Below are 17,328 nucleotides of genomic sequence, written 5' to 3'. Positions count from 1 at the left end.
CGATGAATGTTTACCACTTCGAATGGTTAGAATGTATGACGAATGTGATAAGTGGAAGCTATTAATCGATTGTTTTGTCCTCCACAAAACAAGCAAAATCTTCTGTGCAGCACAATCAAGATACTGGTCTTACATAGGCGAGCTATCTTAGCTATTAATCCTGGCGAATACAAAGACGGTCAAGGGGCAAACAATCGGAACATGCCAATGGTTGATTGCCGAGGTTCATTTCAACCGTAAAAATTGCTCATGCCAAAACATTACCCCTTAGGGATTACGTTGGTCCCGGGCTCAAAGGTTTCAAACTCAATTTAAGCTTTATTGTCTTTTTGGGGATTCGGGATAATCTATTCCGAACTTCCTGGACGTAACTTTTAATTAATGCACCCGCACAAAACAGCGCAGCATTCCGCAGCATTGGCAGGAATCTTCAATTGGCTGTGGAATTAGCGCACAAGAAAACACGGAATTCCCACTCAAGGTCACCTCAATTCTGGATCCCTTGTTCTAATTTGATTTTTTTGTTTTTCTCTCGTTTTCTTCCTCCACAGCTCGTCTCGGCCAATCCGAACCAGCGGAACTGGCGAGGGATCCTGATTGCACTGCTGGTCATCATCGTAGTGCTCGCCCTGATCGTCACATCCGTGGTGAGTAGTCCCATGAGTCCAACCGACAGGCACATCACACCAAAACCCACGAGTCTTCCGCCACCTGCCCTATCGTAGCACGCACACTAACGTCCGGTTCGATCATGCGGTCAATCAGGTCCAGTATCGCTGGGTTCAGCTTCAAACCCGGCGGATAGCCGTACTGCTTACGCTCCTGGTGCCCTATCGTGATCGCGATATTGCTCTCATCGAACGGCATCGTGCCGGTCACCATGATGAACAGCACGCACCCCAGCGACCACATGTCGTGTGCCTTCGGGTCGTACGGAATGCCTTTGAGCACTTCGGGCGCAGTGTACGCAATCGATCCGCAGTACGTCGTGCTCAGCTCGCTGGCTCCACGCTTCGGTTCGCTACACTGTTTGGCGAAGCTGAAATCCGTTAGCTTCACATAGTCCTGGCTGGCCAGCAGCACATTCTCGCACTTGATGTCCCGATGGCAGAAGCCCTGGTCGTGCATGTACTGTACCGCCCGCACCAGCTGCCGGAAGAACAGCTTCGACCGGCGCTCCGAGATTCGCTTGCGCACCTGCACGTACTGCAGCAGATCGCCGCACCGGCAAAAGTCCATAAACACGCACACGAACGGCCCGTACTCCTGGATCGACATTACCGACACGATGTTGGGATGGTTCAGCGCGAGCATGGCGACCGTTTCCCGCGGCAGCAAGCGCTCGTAGTCCTTGGACGTTCGGCGCCGATCGATCAGCTTCAGGGCGATGGCGTGGCCGGGACCGGTTTCGAGCAGCACCGGACGGTAGACGGCTTGGTACACTTTCGAGTACGAGCCCGACCCGATGCACCGTCCGACGATGTAGCCCTTCGCGTTCAGGATGTTCTTCACGCGCATCCGGCTCCAGGTGGATTGCGCCTCGGCGACACCCAGCGATCCGGTACCAATTTTCGGCAAACACGTTGAATTTTTCTCCATTCTGATGAAATTTGGCGCTCGAAATTGCACACCAGCGTTCCGGTTTTGAATTCAGCCCGCTGGTGGTGTGGTTGGCAGGGTTGTTCAAGCAGAACTGCTCTGCTCCATAGTCTACTTAGACGAAAGAGATGCAAAATGGATTGATTTTTTTCAGAAACAGGCTGTTTTTGTGGTTTCTATGGACTGTCACCAATTTGAAATAACCGTTTTGCTGGCATACCCCTTCTTTCAATATTATGTTGCTATTAATTTCCTCCAAGTTATGCACATTTAAAAAAGCAGTTAAATAGTACACAATATCAAAAATATTTTCAAAGGACTCAAACTTTTTCCACAAGCGCTTGCAACATATCTGTGATCGTTTTAAGTAATCAAACAAACCGAATCCATCCCAAATGCGCACATCCATTGTCATTCATTTGCTCCTCTTTGCGCCAATGCATCACGTGGAATCCAATTTCATGGGTTCCTAGGACCCACTTCTTTTCTCCCTTCTTTTCGATTTCTCACCACATATGCGTGCGGCGACACCTAATGCAATTCTCCTGGCCGACCTTGAAACCGATCCGTCTCGATACATCCTAGAACACTCGCTATTTCGATTCCCGTGACGATTGGATCCATCGCACAATTCAATATACCGAATAATTTAATTTGCCCAACGCTCGAGAGACACCAGTCGTCTAGCAGCGGTTGCGCTACCTAACCGTAATATGAGAGAGAGAGCCCTTATTCTTCCAGGAACTGTATCCACCGAATGAGACAACCGAGGTCGAGCCAAGGCGTCGAGAGAAGTTCCCAAGTGCTTCTGCCGAAAAAGGAGCTTATTTCCCAATTCCTGCCATTCATGCACTTGACACGATGTGGTTAATTTCCTTATACACCCTTTTTGGGTAGGCGGCACGGTAGCCGCACACAAACACCGCTTACGTACCAGGGCCTGTCCACCCACGACGATTGGTCTGTGAAGGTTGATCTAGTACTCGTGCTGAGAAGATGGAAGGAACCGACCGGTGGCGTGCTCGAGTGGTCACCAAGTTGTTGGCAGATTACTTTTGACCTTATATCACCACACATTGGGCGAGGGGACAAACAGAGAGGAACACATGAAAGGAGAAAAGAGAAAGTCAACTCCATCCTTTCGGCATTGTGAAGCACCTCAAGCGGTAAGGCATTGGGGCGAGGCTTGACTGTTGGCTTAAAGCCAATTTGTTGCAAATCCGTCAAGCCAGTGTGGATAGTTGGTTTTGGTTAATACGTTTAAAGCACGAAATCGGCCATTGAAGGATTTGAAGGCTTCATGTTTTGCTTTATCAGATAATTGTACCTAGAATGATCATTATAGTTCGTTTTTTTATTGTATGCGTCAAACATATTTCGTTTTAATATAATAATAATAATTCAATGAGTTGTTCGATTCAGAAGTAGTGTTTAACATATTTTACTATTCTTCGAATGTATTTTGATTACTTCTGTGAATCTGAAACACACATTTGAAGCTTTTTTTGAACATAACCATTATGTAAACAATTACCTCCCGTTGGTTCGTTAATATCGGTTCAGGGTTCATTTTTTCCCATTTTTTGAATTTTTGGTTGTTTTGTTACTGGTGCGTTAGGATAGGTCAACCTTCACCAAAAATAAATCAATGCTTGAGGATTGCTCTTGCTTACCAAAACAGGAGCTACCAGATGTTTCCATCGTGGCGCAAACATTCGTTCCTTATCTTGTGGACCGATCGGTAAACCAATCTTCTTCTACCTTCATTCGAATCCATTTGGTAATACACTCCAACAACATCGCTTTACTTTGCCATATTATTACAACTGAAGGAGCGAAAAGGGAACCACGCTCTAACGCTGTTTCAAAACAGCACCAAGCAAAAAGGCTTTCCATACATAATTGAGCACATTGTTCGCACACATATACACCGTTTATCAAGCCGCTGTTGCAGCTCAGCACACCCTTTTGGGTTGGTGAGACCTTCCACGAAGTACTGGGAACTTTAAATCAGTGCAACTCTTATCAAATTCAGTATTTTTGGTTTTCTTCAGTTTCGTGTTTCGCCATTTTGATGCGCCAGAGTAGACAAACAACCCGTTGACTATGCAGTTCACTTTGCAGCTCGTCAAACATCTTAAGCCCGAAAGCTAGAAACAGTGCAAACAGGGACAGTAAAAACAAACGAGCACGTAAGTTGTTCGCACATCGTGCCAAGGTTGGCCCTTTTCACAGCTGTTTTGAGAGACTGTTTATGCCTTCACCACAATGCACAGTGGGAAACTTTACTTGAACTTTTATTTGAACAGTTGAATGAATATGTAATTTTGGTAAAAATATGAAAACATTCTAAGGTTTGTAAAAGACGGCTTTAATAATTAGATAAAGAAAAAATCAAATTAAAAATAAATTCCTTGTAATTATTAACCTCACCTTAGATGAATCCTTATGATGGAGACGCCTGGTATTTATAACAGCACAGCTAACGTTTCGCCAAATGGGGATTTCAATTTATTTTAATATTAATTATTGGCACGGTTATAATCAACATTTACGATATAATTTAAGTCAAATCAAACAATGACATAAATTAATTTTTAAAAAAACCCCTTTGTCCCAAGGCGAGTCCACAGTGTGCTACATTCACACACTTCACTTAAACGTCGCTTGCGCGAAACTACAATTAACATCTCAACACGTACAGTGCCGTCTCAATTTATTAAAATATAAACCATTTCTGCACCCCAAAAAGTGTGTAATTAACACAACCAGCAACCTCTTGTAGGGGTGAAGTGCTCTGCCAGAGAGTGAAAAGCAGTTAAGTCGCAGTGTAGCGAAACATCAGCACCGTGGCATGATGCCTAACAGATCGGTCATCCGAGCACGTTCCAGTGCCGGCTGGCTTTTTGAAAATTATATTTAATTGCTTTTTAGCTTCCGGCGTGCTGTTTGCCACTACAGCACGAACCTCAACATGGTTCATAGAGCATTTAGAAGAGATAGATCGGTTATTGTACCACAGACATTTCGTACTCGTACAGTGCGTATGGTACGGTGCATTCAAACACGTCCGCTGCATACTAACCGGTACCAAAAATAGTTTGAGGCACATTAATAAAGCGTTTATAGTTATTTACATGCAAAATTAAATAACACCCTTAGCAAGAGATTTAAATTGCTTTACAAAATCTATTTTTTAAACCTGTTTCTATGGCTGTAAACTAGCACCAACTGACACTAGAGTGTAATAATTTACATGCAGCTAACGGCACGGGTCACTCGTTGGAATAAACTGCAAACTGCGGCATCTGTTTGCAATAGAATCTGGTGCGCAACACTCAAAACGACTTCACCCTCTTTCCCCCGTACAATCCTTTCTCGTCTGCACGTAACACCGAAAGGTGGTAACCACTAAAGCCTTTTCAATGGTTTCGGCGTTATTTGCATTTCTTTGGACCGGTGCTCACCGGAGCACCCGGTGACGATGTCGAAATGCAAATGGAAGGCCAGTGGTCGAGGTGGTTTTATAATGGAAATGTCCTCCACGTGCTCCACCTGGATGTCACTTGCTGCAACTGAGGGTGCTGCTGCAGTGCTGCCGACCTACATTTCAACTCCTCTTTTCAATTAAACAGCTTTTGCTGAGCGGAAATCACTGCCACGGCCACTGTACCACTCAGTGGCCCTGCCCTGCCACCCCTTCCCCTGGCTATTAGCATTCGTGCAGAAGGTGTGCAATTAAAATGTTTTAATTACTTCCAAGATACGCAAATGGAAATATATATTAAAAACGAGTCTGATGCAACGTACTGCGTACGGATGCAGCGCAAAACACTAGCGAAAATGTTTGTGTTGACAGCTTGCGCCGAAACGAAACACGAGACACGCAATGCTAACATTTTATTGCCACCGAGCATTCTCAATGGCCATTGACACAGTTTTGCCAACAATACCCCAGAGATCAAGATCACGGGAACAGAGTGCCCCGGGTGGTAAACAAACAAACAAACAAATACCGAGCAAACCGGAGGCTTTTGTGTGCACTATTTTCTGAATGTTTGAACCTTCTCGTTGTGCAACCGGGTAACAAATGGCTAAACGCATACCATCAACGCAACGCAGTTGAACGATACTATGGCAATGAAGCGCCTTTTTTGGAGGGAACATTGGCACGTGCAGCATCCTACGCAACGTGCAAAACGGGCTGTAGCGTATTGTTTGGAAGCGGTTTGTCGCTCACCGAACGCCTTTCATTTCCATTCTTTGGGGCCAATTGTTTCCGAAGGAGCGATGCTTCTGGCTTGTGTCAATATTGAACCTGAAAGTGCTACTGCTGTTATTCGTGCTTATTTTTGGGCCTAGCTAACAATTTTCGGAATTCATTTATGCCAGGTATTTCAAACTTGTGACTACAGCCTGGATGTGATTCATTGTATTGATCCGGTACAATACTAAGAACTTGAACATGATTATATACATCACAATATGGAATAAGTAAAAAAAATAATTTATATTACTTTATCCACTAACTGTCAAATTCTTCTTTTTCTTATTACAATGTACGGAATATCACTCGAATAGATTATCTGCAATTTCAAAATCTAGAAGTTATTCTATTATAATATACCTACCCAAAATGATCAAACTATGGTTTGATCTAATAATTTCACGTTTGAGATAATATTTTATTTGTAGTTTATCCTTCTGTTCACGTTTAAGCCTTAGCTAAAAGTACAGTAAGTGATTTTAAACAATGTATACGGCCAGAAAGGAAACTTTAAGTTCGATTTATTGAGAAAAATTGTATCTTGTGAGTGTAAATCATGCCATACAAATTTAAATATCTGTTAAATTCCGTTTCAATAAAAATATACATTTTTTTAACTCGAACACTATTAACGCAAAAGAATATTAATAAAAGGTGAAACTTTCCTATAAATGTATGATAAAAACAAGTTGAGGTTCATGGAAGTCTGCATTATTAGATTAACTTATTGTGCTCATCTCGTGCAGTCATCTCGATTCAATTTACAGATAAGAAAAGTCATGCATTAATTTAGCTTTATTTTGTGGATGATAAAACAACATTTGTTCAGGGCTTACCTTTGCTTACACAACTTGCACAAAATGTCTCTATCAGACTAAGAAGATCCTATAAGGCATTCATCGCACACACCAGCACCAAACCACAGGATTAGCTCAATACCTTCCGGAATCTCTGATCAAACAACTCATTTTATACCGCATCGTTCTCATGCCTCACTTCCGACGCTTCTAAATAGTTCCAATAGTCTTTCTTGTCGAAGCTACTTAGTCTCTTCCTCCTTCTTTACTCCGCTCTATGCTTCAAAGGCCAACCTTTGGTCTTTGTACAGCCAGTTCAAACCTTAATTCACGCCTGAATGTCAACCAGGGCGCACGTGTGTGCTTGCTACGATTTTACGACATTAAACCCTTTAACCTCAAGCGCTCAATATCAAACCTTTCGAGCACTAACCGCTGGCTATGGCTTCCGTGCCGGGTCTTTTCTCCTGCAGGTACTGCTGACACCCCCGGACGAGGGTCCTCGTGTGAAGGGCCAACGAATACGGTTGCAGGACATCATCGATGGCGAGTACGCACCGAAGAAGCTCAACGGCAGCTGGATTGGACGTAAGTTGCTCATCAGCTGCTCTGCGGACGATTTCTATACGATCGCTTCCTAATCTGCTTAACCGTCCGTTTGCTATTCCACATTTACTGCCACCGTATCTTACCCGCACGATGCTGTCGATGATGATGACGATGATGATGATAGCCGATGAATTCCTCTACCAAAACCACTGGGGGGAAATCAGTTTGCTCAACATGAATAATCTCTCCGAACGGGTGCTGATGTCCAACACGACAATGGTAAGTGGGTTTCAACGGGTTTTTACTCAATATCTTCATTTGTTCTGAAGTATCTGATACTTGATTGGGATATTTCATCATCCAGTTTCTAATAAATCTAGTAAAATAAAATACATTCAAATTAAACCTAAGTTCTGGTTCGATGCGATTGATATAACATAGACTACAACGAGAAGGCTTTATTCAAGAAGCATAAAAAGAAAAAATAATCAGTAAATCGATTCAATTTTATGAACAACATTAATCAATTTATCTGCGATGAGATTTCTATCAAATCTAAAACTCACACACACACTAATCGCCAACACTTTCCTAAAACGGTCAAATTCTTCATCACGAGCACGAGCCGACACAACATAAAAACCTTATACACGAGCTACATAAACATCCTAATCTCATCATCTAAAATCTGATTTGCAGCTGGCGAAGGATAAGAAATTTTCCATTCTAGCACGAATGCTCGCTGGTACAGCCTGGAGTTAACTAGAAAACCACCAAAAAAATAAATGGTTATAAATACATCACTCCAACTCCGGCGCCACAAATTTGGCGAGGACACTGTTGCGAGCGATGTAATTAATCTTGTGTTCTTCTAAAGCTCACTTGAAGAAATCGTGGCGGTGATGGTATCCCTTTCTTTAAGTGCGGGCTCGCCTGATGAACAAGCCACAAATCCTTCTACTTTTGCACCACAGCACAACACAACACAACCACGTCACCGAATCCGGCTGTATCAACCCAGCCTGCGAGCTTCGCTGTAACGAGAGTAGGCTTAATTTAATTACCCTCACTTTAAAGGGACAAATTTGGCAAACCACACCATCTTAAAGCATACAGCTTGCAGGCATAACAAAAAACAACATGTCCAACCATCGTTTGTTGGAAGACGCGAAGGATGTTGAAAGGCTGAAATGGATTAAAACGACACCCCTGCCAACGCACAAACCGTTGGAGCCTTTGCTGTACGCGAACTTGTTTTCGTTGCTCCTCGATGGGAAAAGCTTCTTATCTTACCGATGATCAACATCTTCTGCCAATGTCTTCATTGCGTCTGGCGTGTGTACGGTTTGTGTTATTCCAATTATTCATCAACACCCCCAAGGCGGCTCCTGCTTGTGTGGCTTGTTTTCGGGCTGACTCAGTTGCCAACCAAACCGTCCCCGAGTTAAAATCTCAATCCAATATTCCAAAGTGCAACTCGTTCAACCCGTTGCTTTTTGCTGGCCGGATATGAACAACAAATTGAATATGCATCGAGGAAAGGGTGGATGGGAAGAATTATACAAACAACCCGCCCGTACTGAATGCTAACTTGACGCGTAATAAAGATCACAAGGTGAAATGTATTTAACACAGCGTAAAAAGATGTTTTCGCCAGCCGCGAAAAGCTCCTCCTTTGAGCTTCCTTTCCAGCGGGTTTACAGGCGCGATTATTTTAGCAAGATCATCCCATTAAACATACCATTGCCTCATGCTTAAAGCAGTCAGTAGGTTGTGGTGGAAGTTTATGTTTTATTCGCGAACTTCCCACCGCTAACACAAGAGGGAACTGTCAACTAGCCGTAAAACGGAGCAGAGAGAGAGAGAGAGAGAGCGAGAGAGAAAAGGCGAGAGACTCTAGGGCCGGTAGAGTCAAATCACTATCAGCCACGGTCTTACCGCCCCTTCATGATGATGTACGCCGCAGTACATTTACCCCAAAAACTTTCCCAATTACTTTCACGCTGCGAGTACCTGCGGTGTAGTTTGGGCTTGCCCCGCACAAAACTTTGCTCCATGAAACGGCAGTGTATTGTTTATATCCAACACGAAACCAAACCAAAGTTGGAAGAAAAAAGAAGCAAAACAGTATGCAAGATAAAAACTCTTTCCCTCGTTTGGGTTGCCCCGTTCGGGCACTTACACTGGATCAACCACACCATCCGCGATAAGGACGAATATTTCGCAAAGCCAAACCAGCTGTTCGCGTCAAGTTCAAGCCATTCTTCACCCGATACGGCATACAGACGGAGGGGCAATGTGGAACAGATTGAGGAGATGCTGGCGTTACGAAAATAAGCTATTCGCGCTTAAAATATTGGTACCAGAGATATTTTACCGGTAGAACTTTCTGCCCATCGATCGTCTGCCGCAATGACATTAAACCTGAAATAAACAGAATCACAAGACAAAGAGAAAGAGAGAAAGAAAGAGGTAGAGAGAGAGAGAAAGATAAAGAGAGAGAGAAAGGGTGGGAGAGGAAAAGAAATAAGGATAAAGAAAGATAGAAAGAGATGCAATGGTGATCATCAAATAATGTTGGATCAAACAGATTGGATCAAAATTATTCCTTAAAAGTTTGGAAAACAAACAAGTTTCACGCAATTTAAATTTAGCTTCTATATTTCAGCCACATTATTACAAAACAACTGCAATTTAAAGCCTTGAGTCTTACTTTGAACGATTTTTACAAGAAAATTAGTAAACAGTTTAAAAACATTTCTATCCCTCACAAAACTATTTACTTCGGCAGTAACATTAAATGAATACGATTATGTCGTACAATTTCCTCTTCTACAAAGAGTCTTCTTTTCCTCGACACAGAAAACGCTCGCCCCGGTGAAGTTTTCCATCTCGGCCGATCGACGATACCTGCTGCTAGCGCAAAACGTCCAGAAACTGTTCCGACACTCCTTCCTGGCGCAGTACACCGTCTACGATATCACCACCAGGTAAGCCAGACATTGTTTTCCCTTTTCGACAGCAATTAAAAATTACAACAAACGCTCACAACGCGACGAAGCACGATAAGCGTCAAAGCGCACGCAATAAAACAGATCCCTCACGCGGCGCGGCGCGCGCAAACACACCAAAACCCCTGCACAGGATGTTTGATTTGTTTCGAAAATAATTCCTTCCCTATAAAACTTCCGTCCATCAGCGCAGCTGACCGCCGGTAGCGATAATGTTTAACACACAGACACGCTCTGTCACACAATAGTCCTTTCCCCAATGTTCCTTTCCAACAGAATTCCTTCTCCCATTGCTCGACGAGCTTTAATGGACGCTGGAGTTTCGAAGGGGCGAAAAATTAACGCTGCCCCCGTTTGGATGGTAAAAGAGCACTCGGACACACAGACACACAGACACACACACATATACAGAAAAACTCACCCGAAACTGAACCCGGGAACCGGAAAACTCGTGATGACGTGCTTTTAATGGCCCATTAAACCGGAAGCCCAACTGACAGCTGCCACTATGGTGCGAACGGGTCCCTTTTTTCGCCTTTTTCCGACTGGCAATCTTCGGTCAAATAAAAATTGTTTCACGCTGTTGGATCAATTTGTGGCCTTTAAGTGACGTGACATCCGCAGAAGGCACTACGGGGGAGGTTTTGGCTGGTGTGTACTGGCCGCTGGTGCGAGCCAGTTTGCTTTCCTGATTGGACGATAATTCATTGATTTTTGGTGCTTCCGTTTGGATCTGCTTTTTTTTTTGTTAGTCGGGACTGCTGCCCGAACTGATCAATCGTAAACCTGGATATGTTGACCAAGCTCAGCTGTGATCGCTGTGAGTGGTTGATACATTGTGAGCTGGTCATGCTTTGTTTCATCCGGCAGGCTGTTTTATTGCGCTTCGACCACAGTAAGCATCATGTTTGATGAAGTAGCTGTAAAAATGAACATTGTGTCCATTTGGGGCTTCGTTGTGTATATGAAGATCAATGTCCATACTAAGCTACTCAATAAACTCATGCAGGCTTTTATTTATGCTTGATAAAACGCATCCCTTTAATGAAATAATCCTTAAATCTCTGAGCAGCAAACCCCTGCACACAAAGGACCTGCAATGTTCCATTAACAAACTTGTGCTCGCGATACTACCAGCTAGTCAAGCTGCTAATTTGCTCCACACCCCATCGAATCCCAGCGGACTCTTGCATGCAAAACCTCAACCCAAAACCTCCACCAACACCCGGTGCAAACATCAAACGTCTGCGCGTTGCCCTGAGAGTCGCTAAGTATGCATCGTGCTGTGGGTCAATTACGAAGCAATTACCAGCACTCCACTCTGCACCGTTTTCTCCCAAACATTGACCATACAGCGCGTCTAACCGTTCCTTTCCAATCTAAAATGGTTCCTCGATTCTAGCGAAACGATCCCGCTGACGATCAATTCGCAAATGGATGAATGGCCGTACCTGCTGCACGCCGAGTTCACACCCAAGGGACAGTCCATCGTGCTGGTGTACGAGTACGACATCTACTATCGTCCATCAGCCCGGGCACTGCAGGCCTACCGGCTGACCAAGAACGCTATCCCCGGCATCGTTTACAACGGTGTGCCCGATTGGCTGTATGAAGGTGAGTGGGGGGTTTTTTGTTGTGGTCGGTCGAACGCGGGCGGAGACCGTGCCAAATTCAATATTGATCAATATTGTGCTTTATTTTAGTGCCATTTAATCGAATGATTTTCGATTTTATTTTCATATTTTGAATATCTTTTAACAGACAATTTGTTGATCGGTCTAAACATTCATAGCTCTAAAATTGGACATCCGATTGAACATTTAATTTCCTCGTGGGACATTAAATTACATCATCATATCGTTTTTATATTCAGCCCTTATATTTATGTTTATAAGTAGAAATAGCAACATTTCATGTACACAAACTTTTTTAATTGTTAATAACCCTTTTAACATTGGAAGAACAATTATTTACTAAAATGTACTAAATTAGCTCCTTTTATGGTAAAGTTAGTAAATACAGAAAAAGAAGTCACTTATTTTATTAAACGTTCTTTTTTTTATTGATTTAAAAAAAATCGATTGAATCACGACAGCAGCAGCAAAAGTTTAATTCCTCTGAAAACCCCCTTTCATCCCGCATAAAGCTTTCACCATTATGGTATCAACCAAAGCTTAAAAGCATCATATGGTACTCGCTCCCACTGCCAACCAGTAGCCATTAGATGCAATTGCGCTACATTGACTCGCTCCGGTGCAATTATGTGATTTTTTAATTAACTTACCCGGTTTGGTCCGATGTTTCACTTTCTGTCGTTTTCGCTAGAGGAAATCCTGCACACCAACAAAGCCATTTGGCTTTCGACCGATGGCCACCTGATGCTGTACACCACCTTCAACGACACGCTCGTGCAGGAGCAACAGTTTGCCTGGTACGGCACGGCGACCGGTGACATCAATCTCTACCCCCAGATTCGCTCCCTACGGTAAGCGTTTGGATAACATTTTTGTTAGTTTTTTGCTATTGCTTTTGCTTTTCCTCCATGCATTTCTAAAAGAAAGCGACCACAGCAAACACCCCACCAGCGGGACGATGAAAGAGAATATAAATTACCCGCCAAGGATAAGCCATTCGTCGCCGAGCGTCGGGCTGGCAGTGTGAAACTCGTACCAGAAGAAGCCAGTTCTATTAATTGCGGTCGAGCTTTTGCAGCGCTTGAAACTGTTGGCGACTGCGTTGGGAAGCTAGACGCTCACACACTTACACACGCTTCCGTTCCATGGGTGTATTTTCCTAGGGTCACTGTTTACAGCCACTGCCCGAACCATTAGAGCCAGTAACATTCAGGGTTGCTAAAGTGTTTTTGGTAAAACTTTTCCGCATTAGCAGCACGGTCACGTGCACTGGTTTCTGGTGGATCGTTCGAATCAATCGATTCGGTTTTTGGACCCGAGCGAGATGCTGTTTGGTAGTCAGCTCTTCTGCCAATGGTTACGCTGCTTAAATCATTCCAAACATTATCAACTCGTTCAGAGTGTTCTTCGGTGCGTAAAAACATGTGTCATGATTATCGACCCTTTATACGGTCGAGCCGATTACGGTCGAAGCAGCAGAAGTTGCTGATTTGAAATAACGAGCAAGTATTGTGATGAGACATGCCTACGTATCTCTTCAATATTAAGAGATATGAGTATGTTTTGCAAAATAGGAGCCTCTTTAAAATGCAAAATTTACAAATCTAATAATTAATTAAACGTAAAAATTTACATATCACCATATAGTTAAAGACCTTCGTTCATAAATTAAGAATGATTAATCCGCTTTTTTATTTATCCATTTATTGTGAACCATCATTTACCAAATACTTTCATTATTTTTTTGTCAAAAACACATCAGACATTGAAAAATAATTTTGCATACCCTGCAATTTCACTATTATCGTCCTCTCAGTGATTACTGCATAGTATTGTTAATGTCTCTCAAATGGCACGGATTTGTGCTGAGATGGAAATAGCATGCATAACACAAAGCGCTCAGATACTTTGCTGTCCACTGTCGCATTTATTGTCACATTCCTTGCTTGTTTGGTCACAGGAAAAAAAGGATAAATGTTCGAAAAGGAATTTAATATATTCAGGGACAACTGATGCTCATTCTACACTACGTCGAGCATTTGCATTGTCACTTTTTCCAACCTTTTGAATATGGTAATAGAATGAGATGGTGTTAACGCTGAATACCGGATATATTGAATGTTATATTATCCTAGAATTTTGGATAGCAAACATCGATAAAAGGTAAAAATAATATTTAATACTTTCAACTATTGACAGTAATGAGAAAAACATTTATATAACTAGTACCATCTTTATTCGAATGCCATTCGACATAGTTTTCCCACTTCAATAAACTCTGGAGCTCATAGCACGAGACACCAACGAATGAAAGGAGCATTACAGCAACAGATAACCAAAGTATCATTTCTTCCGGACCCTTTTTCGAGCATTCAATTACGCCAAACATTCACCTATCTTCATTGCCATCGTTGAATCATTTCGCCATTGTTACATCGATTGCAAGCTAATAATAATAAAGCGAGGAGTATGAAGGACAGGGAACGAAAGAACATGGAAGAGAGTGATATTTTTGGCTTTCCACATTATCCCAGCCGCTCCGTACATTCGCTGCTTCGATGAATTCATTCTTCCCTACATTGTGCCATCCTTAAAAACAATTTTTGAAATGATCTTTAATACACCGAACCACGGCAAATGCTTCGATTACACAACCGTGCTGGTTGTGATTTTTTTTATTTTTCAATTTCCTTTCCATTTTTGCGCCGGGTAAGGCAGGAAATCTCCGTACCGTGCTGCACGAAACAGTGGAATGAGCTTTTTTATGTTTTCCCTTTTACTGACAAGGCAGAAAAAAACGAGTGTTGAACGAAGCTTTGTGCAAACGTGCTACGCGGCAACCGAACCTGATGATTCCATTACTCGTCTACATCTACACACAACCTCGACAAAGTGCACCTTGTTGGCTGGTGCTATTCTCTTGTTTCACCCCTTTGCGGCACCCGCGTAACGGCCCTCTTCCGGCACACACACAGAGAGAGAGCGACAGATTCCTTCCCTTTACATCCTTTGATGCTTACATCCGTCCGTCATCCGGTACAAAATCCGGATACCCGGTACACCCGGGCGCAGCCATTTTGTAACATTTCCCTTCGACATTTGCGCCCCTGCATCCACCTCATTTATGCGCGCGAAAGCTTTTCATCAGTAAAGGCGCTCATCTTACTTACTGCGCTGGTTGGAGAGACTGGCCCCGGGAAGCTAAGCGTAAAAGCATAAGCACTGAAGGACATCCACTACCATTTTTCACACGTCCATCTGTGCACACGTCTTGCTTTCCCTCCTTTTCAGTATGATCATATCCTTTTCTTGCCTGAATATCCGAGGTGTGTGAGTGTGTGTATGTTTCATTCTTAAACTACCCTTTTTTACTGCTCACATGTGTTTACTTACTCAGCCTCATCCATTCCAACGCCAATGTTCGGTAGGACAACTTTGCATACACAAGCAACAAAACCCCTTCGGGGAAAGAAAATCCGCCTCTCCTTTATGCTCTCGGATACGCCCAAACAGAAGCTCACCGTGTAACAGGAGCGCTTGGATGAATAGCCAAACGCGCGGCTGCTTCCGCACTTATCATTTGCCACATTGCCTCGTTCACGTTGCACAGGGTGGTGGATCAAGCGGGCGGTAAGCAAAGCACACAAAAAAAGGATGCGAAACAAGGTAGGCGGCTTCTCTAAAACGATCAACTAAGCAGCAGTAGTAGCGACAGGAAGCTTTCCTTCTCAACTTTGCTTGCCATACAACCTTGTTAGGCGGCGAGAACACACATCAAGGATCACAATTGATTCCTTTGCTTGCATGCAGCAGCCAAGTCAGATCGTCAATGCTGCGCATCATTTTCTCTTCCTTTTTCTTGTGCCAAAACGACGCCATTAAAGGATAAAACAGAAGTCCTAAATGACGTCGTTTGTGCTGCTTATGATATCCTGTTCGCTGTGGAAAGGACTGTAGCAAACGGGTGGATGAAAAACAACGGGCACATGGTGCACACATGCAGCAACTGCTATTATGGTTTTGTGCTGGAACAGGATCCACGTTGAATGTTAGACGACAAACAGCCTTGGAAAGTGGCAGGATTGATTGTGTAATTTTGTGCTGATAGTTTTGCGCTCAAGTTCAAGTGTAATTGAAAAACTGCTTGCCTCTGCTAGCATCTGTTTCATTTAACTCAGATCTAATTTGTTTTTAAGGCATGGGAATCATGGAATCATTACTAAAAGGTTTAATAATATGGACAAATAATTAGTAGTAAGTACAGCAAGCCCTATCGGAGTTGGATAGCTTTGATCGCAAGCTGCAAATTATTTGCAAAGTTTTTGAAAGAATTGAAAGTTTAAATAACTGAAAATTAAATTCACATTTAAATGAAATTATTCCACAACATCATGTAATGTATGCCTTCTTCACTAAAGCTTACAACTCTTCTTCTATTCATTGTGATTCTATTTCATTCGTTTCATTTTACATTTATTGCGTATGAAATCATTACTTTTGTTCTATTACGTTTTCTTTTCCTTCTCTTTGGTCTCGCAATCTTCCGACAGACATACCCGAGTGATTCTGAATGAGCACGGTCCTTAATTTAGCGTGTATCTAATACAATTCATGACAATTTGGAAAAAAGCTTCCTGATTCAATTGTTTTTTTGGTCGCTTTATTTATCTACTACGCAAAGTATTTGTAAATGAATTTGCCTCTCTTTAGAATCACCTTTCTTGCTCTATTTCCCTTGCTCCACCAGAGATGGTACAAAAATATCATTTAAAGGGTATAATATCTTCCAAAACCGAGGCAAAATCAACGGTTTGTGATAGACAATCTGAGTAACTCCTGTGAAAGTTCCATTCATGTTTTCTTCAATGAAGGCCAACGGTTTTCTTACCGTTTCAACCTTGAACCGGGTGCCTAGATACATAAAAAAGAAGAATAACGACCCATCATCAAGCTCGTTCTCTGGACACTTTCTCTCCATGTCCATCCATAGAAGGAAAAGAAAGGAATTCCATTATACATGAAAAAACTACACTCTCTCCGCCACTGGGCACGGTATTATCCTTTCGTCTTTTGTATGTTTGTACTTGTTCCAGCGGATCGTTTCATGTTCGCGTATATCCCGGATGTGCTTTCCCGATGAGCTTCAACGAAAAATCGACACACTCAGGAGCACACCTTTTCTTTCCCTTTCGTCTCATTGTGCGGCTAAGAAAAAGATATTTATTGTGTTAGACCATGACCATATACCCTCTTTTTTCTGTTGCTCTCGCGTTTCGATCGGGTATGTTTTTCCACCCATACAACCCTTGGTTACCTCGCCGGAATGACATATGTGAGTGAATTATTTAGAATATGCTGCTGAATGGAAACCCATCAATAACACAAATGAAAAATGACCAGCGCCGGGGAGTGAGGGGCGCATCGGTAAAGAATGTTTGCTGCAGGAGGACTCGAGATCGAGATAAAAAAAA

The 17,328-nt window shown here is 42.8% G+C and overlaps 1 protein-coding gene across 3 annotated transcripts in view; it reads left to right on the top strand.

Moving 5' to 3' along the window:
* LOC1275619 (inactive dipeptidyl peptidase 10) overlaps positions 1 to 17,328 on the top strand; it is a 103,220-nt gene that overhangs the window by 68,706 nt on the left and 17,186 nt on the right. For all 3 annotated transcript variants that reach the window (XM_061663118.1, XM_061663119.1, XM_061663117.1), the window contains 6 exons: positions 552 to 647; positions 7,137 to 7,251; positions 7,397 to 7,491; positions 10,075 to 10,202; positions 11,626 to 11,837; positions 12,549 to 12,708. In XM_061663118.1, the coding sequence (XP_061519102.1) occupies positions 552 to 647; positions 7,137 to 7,251; positions 7,397 to 7,491; positions 10,075 to 10,202; positions 11,626 to 11,837; positions 12,549 to 12,708 (806 nt within the window). The remainder of the gene's footprint in view (positions 1 to 551; positions 648 to 7,136; positions 7,252 to 7,396; positions 7,492 to 10,074; positions 10,203 to 11,625; positions 11,838 to 12,548; positions 12,709 to 17,328) is intronic.

The sequence above is a fragment of the Anopheles gambiae genome, chromosome 3 (genome assembly GCF_943734735.2).
Source record: "Anopheles gambiae chromosome 3, idAnoGambNW_F1_1, whole genome shotgun sequence".
NCBI lineage: Eukaryota > Metazoa > Arthropoda > Insecta > Diptera > Culicidae > Anopheles > Anopheles gambiae.
Note: the sequence above shows the minus strand (reverse complement) of the source record. Positions and strands in the feature narration are given on the sequence as shown.